The sequence below is a fragment of the Eutrigla gurnardus genome (assembly GCF_963514095.1).
Source record: "Eutrigla gurnardus genome assembly, chromosome: 19".
Lineage (NCBI taxonomy): Eukaryota > Metazoa > Chordata > Actinopteri > Perciformes > Triglidae > Eutrigla > Eutrigla gurnardus.
In genome coordinates this window covers 14,400,949-14,423,028 of record NC_139930.1, presented here as the reverse complement: position 1 = coordinate 14,423,028, position 22,080 = coordinate 14,400,949, and the positions used below count along the sequence as shown (strand labels likewise).

General features: G+C 41.4%; 1 protein-coding gene across 1 annotated transcript; it reads right to left on the bottom strand.

Annotated features, from left to right (window-relative positions):
* Positions 1–2,530: 2,530 nt before the first annotated feature.
* npdc1a (neural proliferation, differentiation and control, 1a) lies at positions 2,531–21,892 on the bottom strand. Its single transcript, XM_084034643.1, has 9 exons — positions 21,582–21,892; positions 12,315–12,464; positions 5,597–5,710; positions 5,314–5,508; positions 4,797–4,863; positions 4,282–4,372; positions 4,047–4,126; positions 3,777–3,876; positions 2,531–3,673 (listed from the first exon to the last, which is right to left on the bottom strand). The coding sequence occupies exons 1-9, from the start codon at positions 21,688–21,690 to the stop codon at positions 3,602–3,604; spliced, it is 978 nt and encodes a 325-aa protein (XP_083890769.1). The 5' UTR covers positions 21,691–21,892; the 3' UTR covers positions 2,531–3,601.
* Positions 21,893–22,080: the final 188 nt, after the last annotated feature.

Here is a 22,080-nt window from a genome sequence, read left to right as displayed (position 1 = left end):
TTCCGCCCCACACCCACACACACACCCCCCCTCCCCCTCGCGTCCTCTGAAACAAACACCAGGCTGAAGTTTCACCCTGGTCTGGAGGTCCAGGGTTCACTGAGGGCCAACACCTTGGCATGCAGTCTGATATGCCCTAAAGGGTCAAAACTGGTCTGAGGGCCTGGGGGACTTCAGTTTAATCCTTTTTTAAATATGTACAAAATGTATTGTTTTTGTGTGGGCCCATAAAATTAAGTCTTAACTGGTGAACAGAACAACATTTTTTATTTGTGCACATTCTGTTATTTTCTTATTAAAAAGTTAAAAAAAGACCCACCAAAACACTAGAAACCATGATAATGAAGTCTTGCAGAAATGTATGACTTTCTAAGACTTCAAATGTATCTCCCGTGGCCATTCCCTGCAAGCAGCAGTTATTAAATATAGCCTGAATGTCTTCTTCTGAGGTTGAATAATCAGCTTGTGCAACATTATAACAAGCAGGTCACCACGCTCTCTGCCCTCCCTGTGAAAGTTATGCAGGTCCAGGAGTAGGAGACCTCAGAGGAATAGCGTAAAGGACATCAAACCCCAACCGGCATTGTTCTGGGCCATGGACTTGGGGGAATAATTGTCATGCAAAAGACAGACAGCAAGAGAGGCAGTAGACTTCAGGCCGGGCTTCAGAGAGAAAGGGACAGCGGAGCACAGAGCTCTCAGGGTGTCCAAAGGGGAGGGGTGGGTGGGGGGTGTCAGTGTTGAATAGCTCAGTACAGTGAGGAGGAGATGTGTGAGGGGAGTATCTGGGGGATTTCGCTGAAACCCCCCCCAGATGTCTCAGATCTTGTCTTTAGTTCTTTTTAAGTGGCCTCTTCAAGACACCTCAGAGATCTGCTCGCGGGGAGAAACAGAGAAAGTTCCAGATAAAAGAAAGCCTGTTGATGCAACAGCAGTGTGAATGTGTTGCACGCATGAACCACTCACACTAGTGTCGGAGGGAAAATAGAAGCTACCTCATACAACCAAACTAATCTCAACATATCATCTGAACAGATTTCTGTTCTGAGTCGCGTTTCTACGACCGTGGCTTTCTTTTTTCTTGACACTTTTTCATTTGAGGATGTATGGGGTTTCTCATACTCACATGAAAAATGACACACTGCTCTTGCTGCACTTGTCACCGCAAGAGGAGACCGCACACGTTTTATTTGGGGATAAATGTGGTTACTATGTGAGCTCTTTTAAGTTGTATATTTTAGTGTTCTCGTAAGATTGCCTCATGATTTATGCCACTGAAATGTCATTTTATTGCTTTATATTCTCTTTTTTTGGATCAAACATATTAGCCACTACTTTTAAAAGTTACTGATTTGATAAAGTAATAACCCCCGGGATGTAAATACCACAAATCCCGTTGAGCAGCACAAGCGTCTCCCACAAACAAGTCTGATGGCTTTTTGATTTTCTTCCTAACGGCCCTGCCTTCACAGACCCTCCACCCACCCTGGTTTTTTATCCAGGGGCCAATGGCTGCCTTCCTTCCACCGGCCACCAGCACAAAAGGCTTTTAACGGCCCTTGGCATGTGGCTCAATGGGGACAGGAGACTGACTCGTCCCCTCCCCGACGCACTCGGACATACCACCACACGCTGGGTGTAGTCGATTGTGTCCTGAAGGTAAAACAAGGTCAAACAGGATCACCCAAAAGCCAGAGAGAAAGTGAGGCACGGCTTACAGCAGAGAGGCCTCACAGTTTGACACATGTGGTGAGACGTGTATGAGTTCCTGAAAACAGGAAATGCTTATAGCAATGCCGTTTGTTTCAGCAAGACTAAATATAGATTTAAATGCATCCAACTTAGCTTATTTTAAATATACAGAAGTGCTCAATAAACACATTTAATATTTAAGTGGTTCCACCAAAAACATTGTTGCCTATTGTGTTCTATTGCTTAAAGATAATAAGACCCCTTTATGGCAATAAAGCAGGTGAATGACTACAAATCTCCATTTGTTTTCTGTCTGTGTTTATGGGAATGTGGATCTTTATGGTTTGCATGTTCCGCATTTTATAATAAAACGTGTGGAACTCGCCCTACCTTGGTCTTGGTCTCATCACTTCAAAGTCTTGGTCTTGTCCCAGTCCCGATACTCTGGTCTTGGTCTCGGGTCTGGGTGGTGTTAAGTCAGTCTGCTGACAGTATCACATACTGTATATATTCTGGATCAGCTTCTTTCAGCTCTTTATTAAATTTATATGATGTTCACACTGAGTGACTCCATGTTTTTGTTTATGGCTGCACCATTTCATCAAATGGGAGATTTAAAAAAAAATGTGTTAATGTGATAATTTTATACCCAAAATAAAGCCTGAAATATGAGGTATGTTTGAAAACTTTGGGATCTCAAGTAGAATTTATAATGCAGTTTTGTGGGTTTGAACAAGAGTTTGTATTAAGTGTCCTTAAACACAGATTATATAATGATTTGCATCATATGAATGAGTCTATTGCAACATGCACAAAAGGAAACAAAGTAATTTCCACATGTGGTAAAAACTTTTAATTCCAATCCTTGGTCTGCATGTACAAATATCTATAAAAGTGAACACATTCACTCTTGGTATGTACATTTTGCAGCACAAAGTTAACTTGGGACCGACAAGAAGACAAGAGAAGGAAAGAGGGACGATACAAGATAGAGATATTTACCACCTACACATCCATCAGTATAGTCCGTCACCAAAAGTTCATTCGAGTGCTCATAAGTCACTTTTTACGGTACATTCCTCCTCCAGCAACAGGATGCATACATACGGGAGGCTGAATAATTCATCAAAGCAATGCCATGATTCAAACACAGTACAGTCAAACCATGCAGACAGACACCGTCAAGTACTTCATTTTCATATATATATTTATATTCTATAATCTTAAAATCTTATGTTCAGTTTATATGACAAGGAATAAAATTAGCAACAACAACGGTAACATTTTGAAATGATAAACATTGTGTTGTTATAGGGAGTAGTTGTTGGTTTTTTTAAACAGAGGTATCACAGAGATCTGACTTTAAACATGTCCTGGGTATCTGTTAGGAAAGTGGTTTAGCCACTAGCTATGCATGACAAAAAAGGAAAGGGTGTGTGTGTGTGTGTGTGTGTGTGTGTGTGTGTGTGTGTGTGTGTGTCTGTGTGTGTGTGTTGTACACGTCTGCTATTGGATAACATTCTTTGGAAATAGCTGCAGAAATTAAGGAAAGGAACGACAGCGGAGGAAAATAGTCTTAACCCAAAGACAGAACACCTATAGGGACACATCTGAGAGGACTCTGAAAACAGTGTGTTAAAAGAGAGGAATGCTCCAAATCAGGGATTGAAATAAATTAACAAGAAACCCAACATACATTTGCAGTATTAAAAGCCGTACTCGGGGCAGATATAGTTAAAGGGCCAACAAGAAAACAATCATTTTTTAATCACCGCATCCTCTGCCAGGATCCTCCATTTCTATATGCATGCAATGTGAGATCAAGTGGTTTCTTCCAGAGAAGTGGCCTGTATGCGTGTGTGTGTATGTGTGTGTGTGTGTGTGTGTGTGTGTGTAAAGCGTTCAGCATTTACTTGTGATTCCCCTGAAAATGTAAAGCCGAGTCATCAAACAAAGGGTTCTTCACTTCCATCTCTCCCGTCTGTCAAAGAGGGAAGAAAATGGATTTCCAGTCATAAAACAACATCAGAAATGATTAGTTTTGTGAGTGTGTGTGTGTGTGTTGTGTGTGTGTGTCTACCAACCGGTGCAAGTCCTGGGCACTCGTATACTGTGAAGTCTCCTCCCACTTCCTCCTCATCTGATGTGACCTCGGTGTCAAGTACTTTCTGTTCAGGTTTGTTACTGAGGAAAGGGAGAGAAAAAAAAAAAAAGACAGTTCCGTTACGGCAAAGACGTTATCAGAGGATGTGGTTGACTATTTTAACTTTAAGAAAGATTAGTATTAAGAAAGAAAGGGGAAAGGGAGGGAGTGGCAGAGAGTGTTAAAAAAAAGAAAAAAAAAAGAAACGTACTTTCCCATTGAGAGCATCTGCTGTTTTTGATGTTGGTAGTGATACATTTGAGCACTCTGGGCGAGAGTCTTATCTCCCATCTGAGGACACGACACAAGAAGGAAGTGTGGATGACACGTTTGAAAACAGACGTTTCAGTGCACGGTGCACAATCACATGTTGCGGTTATTGCAGAGGAAGAAAAGACGAATGGAAATATCAGTTAGGTGAAGGAAAAGCCAAGTAGGCTACTAACCGTTGTACCACTGGCTGGAGCGGCGGGTACGCCTGCCCCTTTGAAGGCAGGGTAGTCTACCTTCTGGGCCAGATGCGAGTCCTTCTGCGACCTGTGGGGGGCATCGAGAATCTGAGTGTCCTGCAAGACTGAGGGCTGTTTCCTGCATCTGGCATTAAAACATCCTGTAACCTGAGCCCATCTTATGATACATGAACAGCAAATGGAAGTAGGCCTTTAAGGATAATCAATACGTAGAAATGGTCAAAATTCAAGTGAAATTGGCTCAGAAATCCCTTTTTGCTGGCATTGAACAAAACACACTTCAATTGAAATATCATGCGTACATTTGTCTTCCAATTACCTCAAACATAACAGGAAATTCTACAAGATTCTTCTCTACAAAAATGCAATTTCTGTTGTTTTAATTATTATATTTTAAGTACTAATGAAAATCTCAGATCGGTCTTCGTGTTATATTTAATTTGGTTCAGAGAGATTTCCTTGCATAACTTCTGAATTCTGCTGAGACTCACTTGACGAAACAGATGGTTGCCACGATCACTGCCAAAGTGCCCATCGCCACAGACAGCGAGATCAAAACTGCAGGAAGGGAAAAGAAAGGGAAGCAGGACAGGTTACAGAGCAAATAAAGAGTGATTCGCTGGGAGTCAGATGCCTGACCCGCTGAGACATTTACTTGGTTGCTAAATATTTGCTCTTTATGAATTGTTATGGTCATCTCGGGTAAAATGATATGCAACGTAAAAGCAATAAACACACTGGGAGGAAAATAATTAAATGTTCTGTTGGGACGAATGGAGAACAGAAGGGATACAGTCGTGCTGGTAAACAGGCAGCAGGCAGCTGCTTAACAAAACAAAAAAAACACAAAAAAAACAAGCTGAGGCTGACAAAATGACCCACATTTTAAAATGTGTTTTTTTATCATTCATCTGTTTATATCAGCACTGAGTCTCTACCATCAGGCTTTCGCCTTCTGGGTGCTGTTAAGTCTTCTGGTCTGAGTTGAAGACATAAAGTCATACTCACTGACAATAACGTTGTCACTTTTGGACGGCGGCACAGGTATAGGACCAACTCGGCCCAGAACTGTGGCCCTTGGCTGGGGTGTGGGTGTGTCAGGAACTGCAGGGGGTGCCGTGGTGGCATTCGGGTTTTCACCCGAGAGACGATCCTGGCTGGTCTGCTTGTGTTTGGAGGCATCTGTCCTGCTTTTTGCAACATCTGCGACGGCAGTTAGAGAGAGTGAGGACGACACAGTGACGGAGTCATAACCAAAGTCTGTTTTTAAGATTGTTATCACAGCTCTTACCAGGATGTTTCGATTTCTGCTTCGGCGATTTGATCGCTGTCACTTCTTGTTTTTCGATGACGGAGTGAAGGAAATCGATCTCTTCATCCAGGTCTTGGTAGATTGCCACTTTACCTATAGACAAGATTCAAAGTTAACGAATTATGAACATGAATTAAACTGACTTAACTTGAATTGTCTTCAAGTATTAGCTAAAAATAAATGAGAAAGGCAACAGGAAATACAGATGGCAGAACGTGTACCGGTGACAGTGACACAAAAGGCTTCTGAATATAAACAAACATGTCTGATAAACTTGAAGGTGGGCTTTTCTAGATCTGAAAAAACATAACTACTGGGTGCAAAGAAAGGGAGACTGAGAGCACAGACATATGGTGCAGGCATGCATCAATGCATCTTGCCTCTGAAGTGATGAACAGGGAGTGTGCCCATGTATGTTGTTTGTTTGTGGACTGATAAAAAAAAGGAGACAACACTAAACTGTTGTTAACAGCCCTTAAGGCCAGACAGTGAGCCGCATTCCTGCAGCGCTGCAGAGGTGTCCGGGGCGACCTGGGCTCACAGTGTGTGTGTGGCCGGGGGAAGAAGCACCGCAGGGGGCAGGAGCAATCAGCCAAACATTGGCTTCACTGGGCTTTACATCGACAATAGAGCCCAAAGCTCACTGCTAATGGTGGTGATCAAAGTGCTATTTCCCTCTATCAAGTTACTCTGCAATATATCAAAATATAGATATTTGAATGCAATGCTGGTGAAAAAAGCGCAAAACAGCTAAAAGTGCTTGCATAAAAAATTAGCACAAGACACATGCAGCATCGTCGGCCAGTACAAGTTGTTTTGATGACATCGGCGTAGAAACCAGTGCAGCAAAATAAACTCCAAGTGTCGATAAGCCTATCTCACCAAATGTGTTGTTACACATTTTTACAACCACCTACATAACATTAATGATTACAGTGTCACTTTCGCTCCAGAAGGCCGGCCATCTGGCTGAGCTAATGTGTACGATATGACATGCCAGCACTTTCACTGCCTGCTTTGTTATTTTCTTACCCCCCTCCACTAATGGCCATTTAGTGCAGTCCGTAGCAGGTGTCTGTGGAGGCGGGATGCACCATCTGTACTTTGCAGGTGGCTGAGAGCTCCAACCGTGCCTTGCGAGCACGTGGTAATGCGGGTTTAGATTTTAGACATTTTAGAAAAAAGAAAGATATGTAGTGTGGTATTTACTTTTGGTTAAAAGAGCAGTATTTATTCATATGGAAATCCTCCGGACACATATCTATGCTGAGGTTGATAAATCACCTTAAAAAAAAGGTGGTGACTGTGGGTATGTGTGTGGTTTGTCACACGCTGACTAAGCATGGACACCTCTCCTTGTGTAAGAGAGTTTTGTCACCGGCTTGATAATGACCCATAACCTCTTCAGTGGAGCGCAGGGGGCAGTCGGGTACAACAAACAAACAATAAACAGCTCAATAGGGATTGAGGGTTTTCCCCACTTAAAAAACATTCACATTTTTCCTCCCCCAAACCACATGCATTAACACACACACTCTTCCTTCCTATTTTTTTTTTTTTTGCCAACATTTGTGGTGCAATTACAAACTTTACTGTGGTGCAATTGTCCTCGACCAAAGAAACTGATTTATCAACAGATATGTAAAACTGAGTTTCTCCAGAAAGAAACACTTTAAATGCTGGGCGTATCAAAGATGTGCCTTTGAAGTTACTCTGAAATTAGTAATTCAGCGTGAAAAAAGCATTAAAAAAACAACTAATACACTAAATAAATCTTAGTCAAAACAAGAGATTATTGACTAAATCAACTACGAGGGGGCAGCCTGGTAATACTATGCTCTAACAGTAAAAACACACCACAAAGAAAACCTTAGAACGCCATAGAAACCAGGCAAAAACAAACATGATCAGTCTTCTATATGATTGATATTGTGTCAAACAAAGTAGTTCCTTGATTTCAAACCGGTGTAACTGTGTTGAGTTCTTAGAAGTAAAAGGGCAAGTTGAAAGTGATCACAGTTCCACCCCCCCACAGAGAGCACGTCATCAGGCCCACACAAAGGTTACTGATCTATACTCGGTGTGTCCTGCTGCCCTCTTGTGGGAAATTGGATATGTGGCATATGTAGAAGGAAGAGAGAGAGACAGTCAGACTACAGATCTGACTGATAGTTCATTCTCTAATTCTCTGAAACTAGACTCTTTTTTGACTCGACAGCAAACAAAAACGTTCAGATCTTTGTAATTCTCTTTCCACTGCGTTTGGAGGAGAGAAGATTCAAATAAAAAAAATCACAGTCTAAACCGAAACTAGTATCTACTTTGTAAAGATAGATACTTTATTGATCCCGAAGTAAATTCAAGATAGTCTGTGTTAAGAATGAAGGAATGGCACAGTTACATTTTTGCCCATGAAATCTTCAGTTGGTAAGTTACTGCACCTTACAATGGCAACAAGTCTCCATCCCACTGGCCATAAAACTTAGTCACAGCTGAGTGCAGAGCTCAAGTAAATACTGGAAATATGTTACAGTGTTCTCACCTTCAGTCAACAGTCCCACCCGTCTTTCATCTATCGTTTGAAAATATTTTAAGTTGCCGGTATCTGCTCATAAACATGACACGGCCTTTTCATTTGTTACAACACAGTCAAAGTCAGAAGAACAAAATAAAATATTTTTTTCAATCTGAAACAAAAAAGAAAAGAAAATAACTATACGGCATTGCAAAAACATACAGTATTTCATGTATTCTTACACTAAAAAAAAATCACTTTTGTAAAAAAACTACAATTGTTAACAGCCATTGACTGCAGGTAAGGTGTTGATAGGATCAAAATAGTTAAACTGTTGCTGCTGTTACTTTTCTTGCTGATAGGTGGCGCAGGTTTGACTGAAAGTAGATCCAGACAGCAGGTGTGGCATTTTCTACAGATTCCTACCTATTGATGCTCTGGCTGAACATTACACCATGCAGTTACGATGTTTTCTACACCGTTTACAATTGTAAAAATCCACAAAACAATGTTTTGTTGAAGCTTTTTAACATAAATTGTACAAATCAGAATAGCTGTACGTGTAGATCAACATCAACAACCATGAAAACTGAACTTTTACATAAAACAGGTGTGATATCAGATGGTAATGCCATTATTTTCAACATGTTAAATGCAATGAGACTTTCTATCAGTTCCAGTTCTTTCTATTAGTTTAATTATTCAACATCACGTTACCAAAGTAAACTGCTGCAGGATATTTGTCCATGTTGCTTCTCGCTGAGCTAATCAAACAGCTGTTCAGGTGTGACAGTTTGTTGACGGCTTGAACGAATATTACATAATGTCAAAAAATATGAACAAACATACACAAAATGAGTGTCTGTAAAACGCCGGGCTACACAGAGACAGACCCTTTGAGCATAATTGAACGGCATTTAAAGAATACATACATTTCACAGCCTCTGTGCGGCTTCTGAACAAAGTACAGGGCTGCGAGGCATACTGTATGTTTACCAATGGCAGAGCACACCTTCATGTCAAATACAAGCAGGTCCTATTTTCAATAAAAAAACCTCACCTCACCTGTGCTTGTTCATCCTCTTAGAGTTGAATATGTAAAATATTAGATGTTTTTAGACTTCTATTTATTACAACAGCAGAATTAACCTTGAATTGCTGTAATTTAATGTAATTTAAGTGCTAGGCCACAGAAGTATAACAATGTATGACAGAGAAGCGCCTATATATTCATTTTGAATGCAAGACATGAGAGAGGCATGTGATTTACAAAAAGGAACACTGGCATTTTAGTGAATTATGTGCTGTTAATGCTGTAAATGGAATGGGCTCCTAGTTATAAGAGCAGCTAAACACAAGCCCTGCCTTCAAATATTATTCAGGATTACTGTGATCTTACAACTTCTTTGATAATCGGAAAATCCAGCACTTTTATTCCTATGAAGATAGATACTGTCAAAATGCCAAATAAAAGCATGTTTGTGTATATGTGAAGCAGCCAGCAGAGGTGGTATAGAGGTGGCATTGGGGTATAATGGGAAGAAGCAGCATTATAGCAGTAGCGGCAGCAGCCTCACACACTACTTTCTACAGCCAGAGAAGGAAAAGCAGGAGGAGTGTGACGAGGTAAAATAAGGATGAGTTTATTCTAAGGACGTACCGGCTGCTGCATCCTGCACTCTTGTACATACACTGAATTATGAATTTATTTCTGACATAAAATCTCAGCATTCAATTCTCTCAAAACATGAACCTAATGATTATTCGATAGAACGGTGGAAAAGATGAAAACGCTGCCACGACTGCAAGGCCAGTGAGTCAGCTTGACGTTGATGACAAGACTCAAGCTAGAAAAGTGAATTGGAAGAACAAATGAGTACATTTTCTGAAGCAAAAAGATGCTTTCTGACCAAACAAAAGGTTTAGCAATGAGTGTATACGTATGTCAGTGAGACAAATCAAATAAAAAGCGAGAGAATGAACTGACTACTCTTACTGGGGGTGCAGGCATATCGTGCGTCAGAATCAACCCTTTTCATAATCTGTGTTTTCCATGCTTGAGCGCGTGCGCAAACATTTAAGATAATCAGTTGTTTAGTCCTGAAAACGCAGTGATTATATTTCATCTGAAGAGACGACAGAGTGACTTCAGAGGTGTAATTTGGAGCGTGTACTGCTGCCAAAGCATCGAGGCAGCAGCTGGACTGCAGATCTTTATTGTGTTTTAATGCATTAAAAGATGGGCGCCACCCCCGACAAAACAAATAAACCAAAGGTAGTACATTTAGGAGAGCGAAATTATTATAATTTGTTCATTTCCTCAGTGTGTGTGTGTGTGTGTGTGTGTGTGTGTGTGTGTGTGTGTGTAGATGTGTGCATGCAAGTGTGAAAAAGAGACAGAGTTGGTCTCCCATGCGGATCACTGTTCCATGATCTCTCAGGGGTTTATGTAACCACTTGGGAGCTTAGCTTAGGCCTATGATGTGCTCGATTCACAACACCACACAAACAACAGCATCACATATGAATATTATAAAATCCAGATAAACAGGTTTCATCATCGCACGATGTGATGTGACATTTCTGACATCCTCATCACTCATCTCCCCGTGTTTACTTCTCTCTCTGAGGCTGCCACCGATAATTTGAGCCAAGTTCGTATCCTCTCCTGCCGCAGACCCGTCTAAATTATTAATCCTGCAGAGAGCACACGTGCCCACCGACGGACATAAATAAACACAGTCAGTCGGACACACACATTTGAGCAGAGGCAAGCCAGTGCACTCGAATATACACCGGAACACGAGATGCTTCAAGTTCTCTCTCATTTCTGCGGCGCCGTTGATGCACGGCGTGCGTGCCAGCAGTGCGATGTAATGCCATGGAAATCAGGAAAAATAAGACATATTTTGGCAGCTTGGCTCTTTCTCTGAATGAAATTAGATTCAGTGATGGAGTTGAAGGGTGTGAGAGAGAGAGAGAGAGAGGAGGGTGGGGGGGGGGGTGCATGTCATCTAAGTGATTAAAGCCGCTAGTGCGGGGGCGGTGCATGTGCGCATGATGTGTGTGTTGCAGACGCAGCAGGGGCAGATTAAAAAACACAGAGAGGATCAGACCACACCACAGTTGTCAGGGATATGGATGGAGGGAGGGAGGAGAAGGGAGAGTGAGGAGGACCACAACGAGGACGGCGAGAGGAGAGAACTGGACAAGAGCAGAGCAAATTAGCGGAGATACATGAGACAGTGAAAGGGTGGAGATCAAACTAACATTGACAGGGGAGGAGAAGGAAAAGCACAGAATCAATACGCAGCTGAGAAAAACAGGTGGAGTGGAAGAGAGATGTGGGCAACAGGATACGGAGATCTACGGGAAATAGAAGAGGCCGTGACAAAGAATGGATGTGGAGAGAAGATGTGAAGGAAAGAAGGGCATCGAGTCAGTCAGTACATTAACATGAACTCTTGTTGTAACTGTCCTTTACAACTTGTAGAGGGGAGGTTGTAATGAGTAATCAATCTACTCTCGTTAAGCTTCTCTGTGTTTTCATTCAACAAACACTAGTCACAAAGAGCAAAAATAATATGATGACAAAATTATTTTCTTGATTAATTGCTTTGTGTACAAAAGGTGGCGTCTCTCATTCTTTGTTTTGTCCGACCATCAGTCCAAAACCCAAATACTTTCATTTTATAACAATATAAGACAAAGGAAAAGATCAAATCTCTACAAGCCGGAACCGGACAATATTTCACTTTTATGTATAAAAAATTATTTATGTTAAAGTGTGAAAACGACCTGCCTGTTCTCAAAATTCCTTGTGTGTAAAATATTAAAGAAACCCCCCTTCTTGTTCTTTGTGGTGTAAGTTGCTAGCCTGTAGTGTACCAGACAAGGTATTTGTGTGGATGTAAATGCAACGAATGTGTTTGTCGGTGAGTTGAGTAAAAGAAAATCTGAAAATCTCAGGTAGGGTTTTATTTCCTCTGATTTCCCTTCTTTATATTCTCTTTCAGTTCAGTTCACTAATTTTGCCCGAGGAAACAAACCTCACCTAAAAGAGTAAACTTTTTTTTTTTTACTTTTCTAACGTTTCTCGACAATTAAAATGAGCTTGTGTGTGTGTGTAGCGAATGCAAATCTGCATGAGGGCGTGAAATGTTTATACTTTAGAATTCATACCATGCTGATGGTGCCTCTTCCTCACTGCGCAGCGTCCTTCTTTGTTCTCCTCCAATGGGGAGAGGCATGGGCCACACTGGGAAGAGCCTGGAGTGCAGAAGTGGCGTCCCTCTCTGGCACAGTCTATATGAAGAGGGCACTTACTGCCAGCTGGGTGAGATAGAGAGACAACAACAGTTTCATTAGCATCCCAAACTACGCTGCTGTGATGCAGAAATGATGCCGTTAATGAAGCCGTTAAATAACAGTCTTCGAATAAAGCATCTGCTTCAAACCACAGCATCACTTTTTAAAAATAGTTTCAAGCCTTTACTTCGACCTCATCGCGGCTTCCATACCGGCAAGTTTGCCATATCGGACAAGAATGTTTGGACAGTAAGAAAAGTAAATGTTTAATCGTTATGTGTGGTGTGTGGCCCACCTGTTTGACAATCTGAGTCAGCTTAAACCGAGGCAAAGAGTGATATCCAGCTGCACTGTGACAGATCTGCCCGCAATCAGGTCAGATAATCGCTTGGCCTGATTATTGCTAGTTTGAAACAAATACAGAGCTTGAACGCCGTAATTTGATATACACACAAACCCGCACACACACAGCTTGTGATGCACACAGGGAGAAATGGGTCACAGAACCACAGCAGGGGTGCCTGGTAGCAGGGGGCAGGTGGAGCACTATCGGAGTGGATAATGAGCCCGGCAGAGCTGCACAGCGGGCTGTCTGAAAGGTGAACAGCAAGGTAATATATGGTGGGGAGAGAGTGGATGAACTTGGTATTTTTGGGAGATAATTGGTCTCAAAAGGTCATGGTTGTTCAAGTCCACAGGTAACGGAACAGTGATGTAAAATGGTGGGTCATGCATTTGCAGCGGCCAGTGAGACAGCAGCTTTTTGGGGATAGATTATTTAGAGATGTAACACTTTTAAGTATTTAAATGATCTACGGAAGAAGTCAAATGGTTCTATTGTATTAAACCTTTAGTGCTCATTATTACCTGTGCAATGTGGCTGTGATAAATCACTTTTTTTTGTCGTACCTGCTCCTTTCTTAACCACATCAACTGCTTCAAAAGGGAAAGCTCAAAGACCTCCATGGTAACAAGCCTTGTATCAGGAACGATGTGTTATCGAAGGAGCACGTCTGCAACACTCTGCATCATACCAAGCACCTCCTCTCATAAGGCAACATTCGAGGGATACTAATGAAAATCTTGCTCACAGGACATATGCATTACAAACACCCAGCATTTTGACTAATCTACACATCATCCCAACAACCCCGCAGGGAGACGGACACATCTTCTCGTGGTCTGCCTCGGGGAGGGAGCGGTGATGTGACGCATGTGTAATCCGAGAGGCTTCGTTTTCTGTTTGCGTCAAAGACACAGCAAAGGCAGCCGGATGGGGATGCTTGTGAAACGTCGGTGCAGATGGTTTATTCACTGTTGGATGTGTTTACTGCTGTAAACTTAGTACACAACATGTCACACTGCCACAAAAACTAGCACGCAGGTAGACGACTCACAGAGCGTCTCTGATCTTTGGCTGCCGTTTTAAAATCGCACTGTCTTGTTCTTTTTTCCCCCCACGGATTGGCAACAACTCTGTCACTTCTACGTTTAATTGCCGCCTCACCTGCTCGGCCCCGTTGCCAAGTTACTCCAGATCCCCGTGAGTGTGACACGCTCACGTGCCGAGCCCCCTCGTTCCCGATTTCATCAAAGAATGCTCACTCTCTTAATTGTTTTCTCTCCTCTTCCTCCCTCAATTGTCGTGGTTTCTATATTTTCCTGCCACGTGGCATCCTTTTAATTTCCCTCCAGGTATCCATTGTCCACATTTGTACATGTTCTTATTGATTTCCATCAAGCCCTGAGACCTTAGAAAACTGGAAATAGATCTGTGGGTGTAGTGGAATTAAGTCTTGGACATGTGCTTGTGCATGTTATAAGGATAAGACTTTTCAAATCCAAAATTTGACTGATCCTGGGTTTTCTTTCTTTTTCTGTGCAAACTACTATGACTGGTGACTTTCAATCTTACTGCAAACTCTGCTATATTCTAAGGATGCTGTCCACCAATGAGAATGATCCAGATCATTCAAAATGCCTTTGCTGTGTTGAATTCTGCCCGACTGTGATTGGTTTAACACTGCTCAAATCGTTGGCGTAAGCAATGACAGAACTTAATGAAGTCAAGACACGGGACCGAGCCAGTATCTTCTACATGCTGCCCAGACTATTTGATCTAACCGGTAACTGCCAGAGGATCAATGGGTGGTCTCAGATCAGGTGCAGACAGCTGCTCCCATGTCAGACATCAAACAACCCATTCCCATCTAAAACGCCGTGACATTTCTTCATTGTGAGCATTGGACAATTTAGAATACCGGTACATTTTCTAAATATGTGACTGTGTGTTCGTATGTCTGCATACTATTAGGGATGGAAATCATGGTGGAACTGGTAACTCAGTGTTTCATTTGCTTTCCAATTTTACAGAAATGACAGAAATTCTTTGTACAGAATAATTAGTCAAATATTACAATAAGCCACTGTATTATGAAGGGCTTTCAGTTTCACTGCTATTTCTTTTTGACAAAACAAAGGCTTTCGTCTCATACGTTTTAACAAACACACAATAATATGTTCATATGAGCTATAATTTGAATGTCAAACAGTCCCTGATGAGAATAGCTCACAGAGTGAATGTGTTATAAAAGGTACACCTACACCTCAGGAGCAAAGGAGATATACAGGGTCGCCCATGAAGTTGTAATCATTTGCAAATGTCTTTTATAGCACCAAACTAATGTTATGCATGGATTCATTTCACCTGGGTAATTGGGACACATAATGTCATCATTGCACCTGGTCAGAAGTGATTACTGATGCATTTAAATAGGAATAAACAGACGATTGTGTCTGAAAACAAAATAGTCCAACTTTATGGGCAACAGTGTATATTGAGATATGGTTGCAATAATGCAGCAATAATCCAAGAGACTGTATCGCAATCATCTGTCCAGACCTCACATGTCATCATGTACGAAAAAAATAGACAATTTATAAATCCTGACACGAAAATAAGTCACAAAACAGGCAGAGGAACTTAATCCCTGTTATGATAGTGAGAAAGAAATGCCCTATTATATATATATATATATATTTAAAAAATCTGCAGTCTGTATTAAAATGGAGCTAGCATCTCAGCACCTCTGGCCAGAACCTCATCTGTTATTCATTGTGTTAATATGGAAGTTAATATGGTGGAAGTTTGCAGTCACATGAATGACACACAAACACACACTCCCAGACACAAACCGACTGTATGCATGCTTCATTATAAACGTGTGAGGCACGGTAACGGTGAGAAAAGAATGTGAGAGAAAAGCAAAGCGAGTGTGAAAGTCCAATCCATCAAAAAAAAACGGCAGTTGCAAGCAGCTGCATGAAAACCTTTTTGTTTTAACATTCAAAGCTTCTGTTTTTGAATTATGTCATCACCCTAAAAAATGCAAAACAATAGATTTGTTTTGGTAAATAAATGTATGTAATTTATGATGTTGTTAGCCTATAAACTTTGCAAGTGGGAGAGCAAACTATTTTTTTTACAGCAATGAAAATGTTTTTTAAAAGACTAACTGGAAACAAATATGGATTGAGGCAGAATATTTTGTGAAATACATGTTGTGACTTGGAAACCCTGGAAATTATTAATAAATATATTATATATATTATAAATATATATATTTTTCAATAAATGTGTATGTTTGTTCTTCCTACACAGCCACCACTGGAATCTAATGATTATACAGGTAGTATATACTGATGATATTAGTGTAGCCCAAACTTTATCTGCAACATACTGGTTGAATTAATACAAAATTAATAGGCATGCAAAAAAAGAAGACACTGCGCAGCATTCAAATGTTGATTCAGAAAGCTACGACGGTTCTATTCAGTGCTCTAGAACTTCCACCAGTTGATTCAAACTCACAAATATACATAATGGCACTTTTTCTAAACAAAGCTGGACCAATGAATTTGCTCATCCAGATAATTATGTCAAAGCAGCTCAAATCTATTTACCAGCATAACAATGGATGCACAGAAGTGAATGTCAAGTCGCTGTAGGAGGCTGGCCTTGCACCAACACGCCTCCAACACAGTGCTGCTGCTAATTAGAGATCTCAATCAAGGAGAACAAGGGAAGAGAAACACAAAACAGACAGGGAGATGGAGATGGAGATGGATCACGTGCTCGGCAGTACATTAGGTCGCTTGGTATCGGCGAAGACGGCGGTGGTGTGAAAAATGTAACTCTGGGCCTCGTAAAGTAGTCCTCGGAACGAGTGAAAAATGACTTTCTTAACCATCTGCTGCTGTTGCCAGGCTGTGTGCTCGGCAGCAGCTCTGCCAGAGAGAAGTGAGAGGCAAACAGAGGCATCGTCACACAGCCAGGTAAACACTTTCCCTCACAGACACACACTCGGGGGGCGAGCACACACTTTCCTGTCAACGTCAACCTGCGTTCCTTCACGCTGTTCTACGGACACAAAAAAATGTCCAATCTGTAGTCGTGTGTGTTCCATGTTTGTGGGATATTAAGAAAGGAAGTAGAAAATGGGAGGGCGAGGAGGGTCATGTGCTCCCATTGTGTGTGTTTCCTGACCCTACGATAACAGAAGGGAAGTAAGACAAACACTCCAAAATCAAGTGGAAACATTTAAGAGCTCAGGTTGGTGCTCTTCACTTGATATGTAACCACACTGTTTACTTCCACATGGATAATGTGTGTGTGTGTGTGTGTGCTCATGTGTTCGTGAGTGGCTTTTTGTGTAACCATGCTGCCATGCTCCTGTTTATCCATTGTGCCTCACTGCCAAAAATGACAAAAGCCACGCCGCCGCCGCGCAGCCTGTTTCTAGCGCTTTGTTTTTAATGGCATCAGTTAGCATAAGCACTTTTGTATGCTGTGTTAGGATTAGGCAATGTGACGATATGCTCTGCAAGCAATAAAACAATATAAAATAGTGAGATTTTGCCGTATGTAGTATGAGCTTCTTTTATCTGCTGTGATTTTTAAGGAACCATTTGAATAGTTTTAAGGAACTAGCCAAAAACAAAATGTTCTCTGTGTGTTATCTTATCTAAAAACAGGCTCTCGATTGATTGTATAGGAACATTTCACTCTCATGTCATATTGTGTAAACAATACACACAAAACCTTTTAACATTAAAAGAAAGCGGTATTAATGAGGGAAAAACAATGGGGCAGATAGAACGTGAATCAAGCATGCATGATGGACTGTTAGAAAGAAAACATATGACAAAAGTTAGCACATATTTTCCAACTTGGATTCCGGGTTCCATGGCTCTGGATAGCCAGAGCATTAAACACACTTTTGATCAGAAAATTGAAAAGTCAGTTCTTTCTTAACAACAAAAGCGGAAAAAAAGCTGCCACATCAACTTGGATAGCTTCACTTCTCAGAAAGCCCTGAGCCTAAATCAGATGACTAAATGAGTGGAAACTCTCACCCTTATCAGTTTCAGTAAACTAGTGTGGTGTAGCTGTTGCGTTCCCACCGTAAGCTGATGTGGTGACTCCTTCGTGTAACATTTTTTGTCACGGTTGGCGGAAAATGGGGCATGACTTAGCACCTGTTTAGCGCACAGACAAATGACATCGCTGAGGCAGGAAATACAGTGCTGGCTGGCGGTTACGTGACGAGACAGACAGAAAATGAAGCGATTCAAAAGAAGACCAGCAATTTCCTCCTCAATGGAATTCAAGTTTGTAAAAGGTGGAACAAGTCTTTGTTTTTTCGCCTCTCGCGGTGCAGTTCTGTCTCGCCTGTGTCTATCACTTGTCTTTTCTGTTTAAATAACTTATGTCATGTCAGACAATGACGGGTCCAGCCCATTAGCCAAGGGATAATTACTGAGTCATTATTTATCATCATTAGAGTGAAGCAGAAGAGCAAACCCTGCAGCAAACAGAACACATGCTTAAGGGATTCATACAATGGAAGCAAATACGTGTATATGTAAACCTAATTTTTTTTATGTTATTTTCCATGGTCATGCTTTTTGGCATTTGGCTGGTCCAGTTGTTAGAACAGTCTGTTAAGCAACGATTCATCTATTTTGAGAGCTGATTTTTTTTTTCACCCAACACCCTTTTATCAAACCACTTGCTGTGGTATCTAAGATAGATTTCTGGGTATGTGCACTACAGAACAAGTGTCAGCACTGATATAACTGGTGTTTCAGACACCGGCATTCTCTGTAAGGATGTGGCTACGTACAAATAAAAAGCTGCGCATGCAAAAAAAACAAAAAACCACTGCCAGTAAATTGACTTTTTTCTGATTTAATCGGAAGATCCATCAATTTTAATGACAGAATTTGGGTTGATGGAATACCTCAGTGTTGGTACGACAATCAAGGTTGAGGGTTAGTACTAAAACTGAGCAGTAGTGGGTTTCTTTCCAGCTAAACTGTGCTGACTGAGCCTTGATCAGATGTCTGTAAGCGCTCTGTAAGTTGATTAATTGTGGCCCTCTCATTTCCTGGAGAGGTCTGGTTGCCGACTGCGCTCTCAAATGAAGGTCGGGCAGAGAGAGAAAGAAAGAATGGATGGAAGCAAGAACGAGAGGGAGAGTAGTGGTTTTTAGAAGGTACCACAGCAGAACCTTAGCTGACCACGTATTGTTCAGATGTCCAAGTTGAGGCAACAAAGACCACAATGAGGCAGATCAATACTATCTTTCCTGCGTGTTGCGTAATTCCAGTATGATGGTTACCACCATATAATTAGGCAGTCATTTTCCCTTTCTCTCCATGACGAACACTGGTCATGTCAAATCCCCTCAAAGACCACACAAGCTACAAAACAGATCAATTTGAAACCAGAGGAAGCACTTGTTAGCTTTAAACTGCATTTTCTACATGACTTCCTGGCAGCACGGAGTTCAGATACAATATATGTCACTAACTAATGGGTAAAAAGAAGCAAAAAAGATTTTGTATTTTGCCTCTTCGAAGTGGTATTATTATTATTATTGACAAAACTGGCAAATAAAAATGTAATCAAGCCATTGCCTGGTATTTTGATTGCATGCAAACATATACATGAAATCTCCAGTGATGATAGAAATACATATGAACTCTGCCATCTTCTAGGTGAGCTTTATGTTGGATGGCAGAGTCCGTGTTTATCCCCTTAACTTTTCATAGATCTCAATCCTCACTGCCACGTACGCAGATAACTAATCTTGCCACAGGGCAAAAAAGGTGATTTAAAAGCACTGCTAGTGTGTACGTGTGTGTGTGTGTGTGTGTGTGTGTGAGACCCTGAAGTTATTAATCGTTAAAGATTAATCCTGGCGGAGGAAAAGGCCAGAGGCAGTGGCTCTCTGAATAATCATCACAGTGGTTCTATGTGGGCTTGGTGAATGACAAACTTGACATTTAAACGTGGCAGGACAACAATGGCCAGGCTTACGATATTGAGAATGAATGTTTCTAGAGAAGTGCTCAAATTAGAGCAATAAGAACATGCAAAAAAAAAAAATCTATTTTAAAAAAGGCGACTTTTCTGTTGCTAACTCGACGTACGCCACTGAGCCTCAATTATGCAACAAATTCAGCATGTTAAGGTAATTCATTCTGTATATTGGCCAGCAAACTAGACATCATTTATGTAATCAATTGGGTTTCATGGAGATTTTGGACAACTTCCATCCCAAGAACCAAATGTTCTGTGAATTATTTTTTTTTGCATATTTACACATGACGAGGTGTCAACGTTTGCCAAATCAACCATCTGATTACGATGCACTTCATGTTGTTTTCACACACTGGCAAAATCACCCTGAAACCTGACTCACTGTCAATACGGAATGTGCTTTTTGAGGTCCTGCAGACGCCTCCAACACATTCAACGATCTTTAATAAAGAATCATTTACTCGAAAAGTGCCCTTGGAGCAAGAGAAATGCTATTATGTCTTATCAATATCCCACATACTGACACAGACACCAAACATATTAGCCAAACAAGAATAGCTTTGTTTTTCAGCAAAAGGAAATAATTACTTTTGCATTGGTTTTGATGGAAAAAAGAAAAGCCTCTTCACGCATGTACCCTATAAGCAGCACTGAGACTGCGTCACATCCTCTCCATCCTCTCCGCCGTGCACAAGCGAACTGAAGCTGCACACCCTTTTGATTTCATGCAGACTTCAGTGAGCCGGAGGGAAACAACGACGACGACTGCATGGATGGGTTTACGTTTTGATTGGAAAATATATGTTAATGTCACATCAATTCGCAGGGTCAAGGCAGGAAATGTTCAGTGCGAGTCTGTGTGTGTGTGTGTGCGCGTCCCTCAGATAAAGGCTTAAGATTACATGTGAGTGTCCAGCTGTTGGTTCTCTCACATGGTTTCTGTGTTAAAAGCTCAGAAGCAGATTACCTCGCCTGTACACAGACCCATTATCTAAAACAGTGCTCAAACCAGTTTCCTAATTAACAAATTTGTTGTTATACATGATACAAACAGTCGGTTGCTTTTTACCCAAACATTGTGAAGCAAATTATTTAGATTTTGTAGGTGCTGCTCAAAACAGTTTTTTTTTTTCACTGTTCCCTGTGATTATTTCTGAGATATTATACACTGGTGGATCAACTAATCAAAGCACTATATTAGAAAATAAACAATTAAAAAGGCGGCTCTACATCACAATATAACAATACTCTAATGGCCTTTTTCCCATTAAATTGGACCTGCTCTTATTATCATACAACTGGGTTAGATTAGCGTATATTAACAAAATACAAATAGACAAGGAAATGCAGTGAGTAACCTGACAAGGAAGGGAATGTGTATTTTTTTTGTCTTATTCAAACAGATGCACACACATGGGCTTACTTGTCTAACCTGTCCCAAAACGTCCATGGGACATTCCACGCTAGCAGGCTACTTTATCAACAACGAAACTAGCACCATTAAAAGGGAAAAGTGAGTTAAAACACACCTGCCTCACTAAAACGTACATTTTAAAACATTATTATATGTTTATCTCCAAATATAGAGCCGGTGTCTAGCCGTGAGTCACGAGCTCACCGGTTCAAGGTGTCACAGTAAGGGTGTTTATTAACGAGGCAGACGAAATAATGAGCTTAACGTTACACTATCGAGGTTAATTGCCGCGTCCGGTACCGGCTACGTGTTGGCGCCGCTGATGTCGTTGCGTTGTTACCTGGAAGGCTAGCAGCGGCTGGGACGACGCAGAGAAGAACCACGACGAACAGCAGCAGCGAGGCCCGGCGCAGGCGTCCGTTCTGCGGGCTCGAGAGCAGCAGCAGCATCCTTGGGGGTGTTTCGGGGACGGAGAACCGCAGACGGGAGCGTAGTTTCTTGTCATTCCCCCATCACCTCCGTTTTATGTTTGTATGTCGTTTTTTTTTTTTCTGTCTGCGAGAAAGCGTCAGCGATAAACCGAGCAGGCGGAACCGGGACGCAGTCTGTGACACTGCGCACTGTAATCCGTGGCAGAGCTAAAGATAGCGGAGCTCCGAGCAGGGTAGGAGGGGATGTGTGTGCTCGTGTGTGCGTGCGTTTGGTATGTTGCCTTCAGGGCCTGCTCGGAAACTCCTCAATTAAACAGAATTTTCACCTAGCAAACTGTTTTTTACATTATTATTTTTATATTATTATGCAGGGACTGACTGTTTTTTCTACTGAAGCCAAACATGACA

What these genes read in the sequence shown, in the direction of transcription:
- npdc1a (XM_084034643.1), bottom strand. Translation starts at nt 21,690, where the DNA reads ATGCTGCTGCTGCTCTCGAGCCCGCAGAACGGACGCCTGCGCCGGGCC. An exon ending in CAGATGCTCTCAATGGGAAA is followed by an intron (nt 3,877 to 4,046) that starts GTACGTTTCTTT and finishes CCCTTTCCTCAG; the next exon opens with TAACAAACCTGAACAGAAAG. An exon ending in AGTGCCCAGGACTTGCACCG is followed by an intron (nt 3,674 to 3,776) that starts GTTGGTAGACAC and finishes CCTCTTTGACAG; the next exon opens with ACGGGAGAGATGGAAGTGAA.